Here is a 6,873-nt window from a genome sequence, read left to right on the forward strand (position 1 = left end):
GTAACTTACAGCTACGTCTCCGTTTAAAACGATCAGAGATCGCGGAGTGATACGAGAGAGTATGTAATGTCATGATGACTGATTTTATGGACTACATGCACACTTTAGTTTAGTTGTTTAACCAATCAGACTTTAAAATGTAGATGTTTGAAAACCGCCGAACTGACCCCAAACCAGCCCAAATTTTGTCCACCCGCCCGAACCCTTTTTTACCTGCACAATCAAATTCAAAACCGCCCAATCAACATATGTTGCCAGACCGGTGCACCGGTTGCTCGGCTGAGTGATGATTACCTGGCATATAGCCTAAAGACGATCTATTTGTCAGAGAGGAAGTCCTGTAGAACGACTCTGATCGTTAAGAATATGGTTTTAAAAATATCAAACTAATAATCTAGTGAATATATAAAATTATTATTAGGCTATTGCCAATCTGCATCCCGTGAATCTCACTTCTCAGTTCCCTCACTGCGTCTCAGGGCGATGGAGAGCTACAGGTTCGCTCAGGCTCAGGTGAGTTCGGGTGTCGGTTCCCCGTCCTCTGGACTCCCTCACCGGGCGGCTCTGATTCTGGCCCGGGGTGGCAGTAAAGGAATCCCTCTGAAGAACATCAAGAATCTGGCCGGTGTTCCTCTCATCGGATGGGTGCTGAGAGCTGCCTTGGACTCAGGAGTCGTTGACAGGCAACTACATTTGAGCTCTTCTTAAATATTTGAATATTATGGCTTTAATATGATTTTTGGTGTTCATTATACTTTTTATTATTTTGTATGAAACAAACTAAAATTAATCTGGGACATAAATGAAATAGGCTATTGGCCACGTTTATTTAGCTTGTTCTAAATTTAGTCTTTTAACTAATATAAAAATAGCCTTTTAGTCTTAATTTGTCTTTTGTAAGTAAAATTGAGTTATTTATTATTTTAATGGCTGATGTTGTGGGGCAGTGTGTGGGTTTCCACAGATCATGATGAAATTGAGCGTGTCGCAGAAGTCTGGGGTGCGAAAGTTCATCGTCGCAGTCCTGAAGTTTCCAAAGATCATTCCAGCTCTCTGGAGACCATCCAGGAGTTCATCCGAGACAGACCCGGTGAGACAGACCTTCAGCATCATCTTTCATTTTATGCCTAAAAAATTATCTAACTTGCTGACATATGAGGTTTTGAAATGCCATCTAACATGGAGGAAGATGCACCTTAAGAACAATGTGGATTTACTTTTAAACTGTGACATATTTAGGTATTATAAGTTTAGTATTTGCTGGAAAATGATGCCTCAGCCAATGTGTTATTATAGGTAATTAATAGAGATGTTTGCTAATTTAGTTGTTATAGCACAAAATGTAAAATAGTAAAAGAGGGGTAAGATGGCCTAAGAAGCACCCCCTAAATACACTTTGACAGAATGTATAAATTACTTTTGATATAATTCTTATTATATAAAATATACGTATGTTTTTCTAAAAGTCTCATTAATGTAAAATACTTAATCAACTATTTTATATAAAATTTTATTTTGACAATTTAGCTGATAATTATTGAATAACCAGTGGCAGACAAAGCAGAATCTCAGTAAAAGAGATTTGTCTGAAAGGTAAAATGACTCTTTACATATATTTAATTGCCCAATTTTAATTGAAGATATGTCATAATAGAAACACTGAAATCAAATTGAATGATTTCACTCATTTAACTTAGCAAAGATGTCTGAAATGTACATCTAATTCATGGAAATATTACAAAATAATAACCCGTATATAATAATAATCCATAATAACTATGGAAAACCCCCCACTATATATATATATATATATATATATATATATATATATATATATGAATATATATATATATATATGAAATATATATATATATATATATATATATATATATATATATATATATATATATATATATATATATATATATATATATATATGAAGAGTTCAGATGCAAAAACCTCTAAATGCCATCTGAAATTTCCTCCTAGAATGATCATTTTTATGAAACTCGTATATTTAAGTTCAGTAATTTCACTTAAATGGCAATGAAAGATACCTATTAATTGCCATTTAAGTGAAATTATTGAACTTAAATATACAAGCTTGATAAAAATGATCATTCTAGGAGGAAATTTCAGATGGCATTTAGAGGTTTTTGCATCTGAACTCTTCATATATATATATATATATATATATATATATATATATATATATATATGTAAAATGCATAATAGGCTAATAAATATTTTCAAATCATTTAAAAATAAAATGTATGCATGAAAAAAAGAAAAAAGTGTTATTTGTGACAAACGGTGCGAGACGATTTAGGTGCTGAAACTTGTACAGAAAACAGAAGCATGTGAGATAGTAATAGTAATGCTTAAGCACCACGAATAATAGAGATTTATAAGATTTTTAAAATAATGTAAAATAAAAAAAATAATGCATGTGTGAAGAATGTATAATACAACAAATTGTATCATTTTGAAATAAAAATGTCAACTGTAAAATAATTATGGAGGGTCAAATTGCTCAAAATGAGCATTAAATAAATGTTGAAATATTATTATTAAATTAATAATTAATTTAATTATTAAATATATAATTTAATTATTAATAAAACAAAAATCATTCAATACATTTTTCTTTTTTTATAATTTGAAACAACAACAACAAAAAATGTCCCTAAGCTATAAACCTTTCAAAATTGATTGATTTGGTCTTTCTAGTTTAGGCACATTTTGCACATCACAATTATGGATGAACAAGTTACAGTAAAAGATCTGTTGTTGACCTTTATGGTTGGAGTTATTAAAATGTTGTGTGCGCGTGCTGCGTGCTTTTTACTCTGTGTGTGTGTGTGTGTGTGTGTGTGTGTGTGTTTGTGTTTTGGGGCCAGTGAAAATGTTAGTGAGGCAAGTAGAAATTCATAGTTTTTGTAATTTTAACAGAAAAAAAATTATTTTTTCCCATAAATATATTTAAATTTAAATATTTTTAGGAAGCAAAAAGTATGAATTATAATTTTCTGAGAAAATTATATTTAATAAAGAAACATTTTTTAAATTATGAGATTTTTCATAAGGAGCATGAATTTGTGGAACTTAAAGAGGAAGAACTGAAATATAGAGCAATTACAAACAGTTAAAATATGTAAAATATTTAAGGGTTTGCCCTTATTAAAACCAGTGACAAGAAAAATGTCCCTAAGCTATAAACCTTTCAAAATTGATTGATTTGGTCTTTCTAGTTTAGGCACATTTTGCACATCGCAATTATGGATGAACAAGTTGCAGTAAAAGATCTGTTGTTGACCTTTATGGTTGAAGTTATTAAAATGTTGGCAACAAAACGAAAAATGTGCCTAAAGTAGAAACCTTTCAAACTTGATCTTTTGATTTGTGTGTGTGTGTGTGTGTGTTGTATGCTTTTGTGTGTGCATTTTGTGTGTGTTGATTTACAAACAGTTAAAATATGTAAAATACTTGAGGGTTTGCCCTTATTAAAACCTGTTTTGTCGCTGTGTTTTAGAGGTGGACATCGTCTGTCATATTCAGGCTACGTCTCCATGTCTGCATCCTCATCATATCAGAGAAGCCCTACAGATGATCACGGGACAGGGGTGTGATTATGTGTTTTCAGTGGTGCGCAGACACCAGTTTCGGTGGGTGGAGGTGGATGAGAAAGGTACAGGATCACGAAAACATCTCACAAACTCCAATAAGGAGACAATTATAGATTTTTGCTTTGTATGAATATAAGGCAAATAAGGACTTTCCATTTGATGTTTATGCACAATCCTTTATGATCACTGTTTTACTGCATGTTGTAAAACCAGAAGTCTCACATTAATATACTTTGATATCATATTATAAATCTCTATGTCCCCTAACCCTGTTTCTATGAAAATGTTTAGTGACAGTCATAATAATAGCAGGAACTACATCTGAAGGTTTACACGTTCTTCACTATCTTTCATTGTAATTAGAGGGTAAGAATCCGACTTCTCCGAACATTGATGTGGCGCACAGACCTCGACGCCAAGACTGGCCTGGGGAACTCTATGAAAATGGCTCTTTCTACTTTTATAAGAGAAAGGACCTGGAAAACGGCCTTAAACAGGTGGGTAGTTATCAAAATATGGTGAAAAACCTGTTCCTTGACTTCTCAGTCTCAGGCATAATTTTATAGCACAGTTATGTAATAAAAAAAAAAAAAAAAAAAAAAAAATATATATATATATATATATATATATATATATATATATATATATATATATATATATATTTATTTTTTTTTAAATAGACTATTTTATAATATAAAATAGGCTGAATCTATTGTTTTACACATTTCAATTTTTTTACAAGTCCCTTTTTTTTTTTTTTACAATTTGTTAATTTTAGTTTGAACAGAGGTAAGTATTTTGAAATGATTTTTACACCATTTTAGAAAAAAGATTTAATAATCACTGATATCACAACCAGTCCTTCATTTGTGAGACAAGATAAAATAAAATACATAAGTCAAATGTCAAGATGTTCATAAATATTTCTCATCACTTTTTATGAGAGAAAAACAAAGTGAACTCAACATTTTTCGAGAATGTCCCAAACTCAAAAAAATAACTCATTAGACAAACTCAATTTAATTGAGGGCAGGATATACACCCAACTCATAAAAACAAATTCAGGCAATGAAATGTAATTGAGTTGGTCCAACTCAATTTGATAAAATACAGTTTAAATGAAATTGATTCATTTATAAAATGATTTTTTATGCGTGTCAAACTTAAAATAAAAAATGGCATTGGTAAACTAATTGTAAGCAGTTTCTTTCATCATTATAGACAATGTATAATAACAGTCCTGACATTAGCATAGATTAAACATTAGCATTTGCCTAAACACAGGAACCACTCTGTTGTATATAGTGTATGTGTGAAACCTCTCCATGAGAGCTCATGACTTCAATCGCTCTGCTTCGGTTATTTTGATCAGTTCTGTGTTTTAGCTGGGCAAGATCGCTTACTATGAAATGCTGCCTGAGCACAGCGTTGATATCGACGTGGACATCGACTGGCCTGTCGCTGAGCAGAGAGTTCTGAGGTGGGTATTTCATCAAACTCTGTTTGTGACAAAACACAATAATGCAGATATAAATGCTGCCCTGTTCTGCAGGTTTGGCTACTTCGGCCGAGAGGAGAAAGCGGCGGTCAGGCTGTTTCTGTGTAAAGTGTCTGGCTGTTTGACGAGCAGTAAGATATACATGTCGGTTTCTGGAGAGGATCTTGTGGCCATTAACGCTCGAGACGTGGCAGGCGTACAGATGCTAAAGAGAGAAGATATAGAGGTACAGTTGTGTAGGCTGGGACAAATAATGGGGCATAGTACCTTTACACGGTAAAAAAAGAAATCATTTTAGCAGTATAATACTGTAAAAATACTATGGTAAACACCTGATCATTTATTAATGGGAAGTTCCCTTACTATAGTAAAAACTGTAAATATAGTAAAAAACTGTAACTGTAAAGGACATTTTAAGTATAATTTTACATGAAAATACTGTCAAATGTACAGACATTAATGCTCGAGACGTGGCCTAACTTTCATCAGGTGATCCTCATATCCAGCGTGAACGAGCCGCTGTCCAGGGGTCTCCTGGAGAAAGTGTCCCAGCAGGCCGGATGTGGCCTCAGGATTGGAGAACAGCAGAACGGGTTTGATGTGGAGCGGCTGATGAAAGAGAAGAAACTGCGCTGGGATGAAGTGGCCTTCATGGGTGAGTGTCATGTTCAAAATCCAGTGAAACCAGTTTTAAACAGGTCAAGTAACATTTATTTATATAGCACTTTATGCAATACAGATTGTTTCAAAGCAGCTTCACAGTAATAAACAGGGAAAAAACTGAATTAATGAGGAAGACTTCAAACAAATTCGGCAATAGTGTCCTTAATCAACTCAGTTTAATGTTGATTCAGTTCAGTTCAATGTCGATGTTGCAAAATCCATCAATCAAAGTTATCATGAAATCAACTGAACAATTCTCTTTTTTATATTAAAGTGTATATTATAAATGATTTTCCATGCACATCATTATTATTTTTTTAATTCATGTGCCCTCGTAATCTTAAAATAAAAAACAAACGCAGAAATTTGATTTTAAATTACACACAATATTAAGTTGATGTAATGATTATTATGTCAACAGAACTGAACAGATCCTGGAACAACATGCAAAATAATAACATTTCTTATTGAGCGGTCTGTGATGTTTTCCCTCACAGGTTCAGAAGCTGAAGACGTAGAGATCCTGTCTCAGGTGGGGCTGAATGGCGTCCCATGTGACGCACCTGTGGCAGATCTCATCGCAGCGAAATACACCTGTCAGAGACCCGCCGGCCACGGAGCCGTTCGAGAGTTTGCAGAGTACATTCTGACGCTGAAGAAGAAGAGCTTGTCACACGTGAACCAGGATCGCATTGACAGGGCTCATTTTTAAAGCGCATTCCAGTTTCTATTTTAAACAATCAGTTTGTGTTGCTGTTATAACATGACATTGGATGGAATTTGAATGAATAAAACACTGTGTGTCTGTGAGCAATAAAACAGCTGTGTTCTACTTTATTTACTTGATCTCTCTGTATTTACTTGTTCCTTCAAAATCAAATGCAATGTTCATTTACTTATTGCCAATCCTTTTAAATTAATGTTTAATATGCTGTGTGAATGTCCTCATTTCAGTGTCTCATCAAGGACAGTGTTGTGCAGCAGTAGTTTTCAATTGCCTTGTAAAATTTTTGCTCAGACGCCTCTGGAAAGACACCGCTAAAATTATTCAATAATGTTTAAGGTGTGATTCTTTTTATGTATGTA

General features: G+C 33.3%; 1 protein-coding gene across 1 annotated transcript; it reads left to right on the plus strand.

The window, feature by feature from the left end:
- Positions 1-483: 483 nt before the first annotated feature.
- Positions 484-6,623, plus strand: LOC308684246 (N-acylneuraminate cytidylyltransferase B-like; the record flags this gene model as incomplete). Its single annotated transcript, XM_081355362.1, has 8 exons — positions 484-683; positions 948-1,090; positions 3,533-3,688; positions 3,990-4,123; positions 5,012-5,106; positions 5,179-5,350; positions 5,614-5,779; positions 6,285-6,623. 8 exons carry the CDS (start codon positions 484-486, stop codon positions 6,497-6,499), a joined length of 1,281 nt encoding a protein of 426 aa, XP_081211488.1. The 3' UTR covers positions 6,500-6,623.
- Positions 6,624-6,873: the final 250 nt, after the last annotated feature.

Source organism: Scardinius erythrophthalmus (genome assembly GCF_964197995.2).
Source record: "Scardinius erythrophthalmus genome assembly, chromosome: 24".
Taxonomy (NCBI): domain Eukaryota; kingdom Metazoa; phylum Chordata; class Actinopteri; order Cypriniformes; family Leuciscidae; genus Scardinius; species Scardinius erythrophthalmus.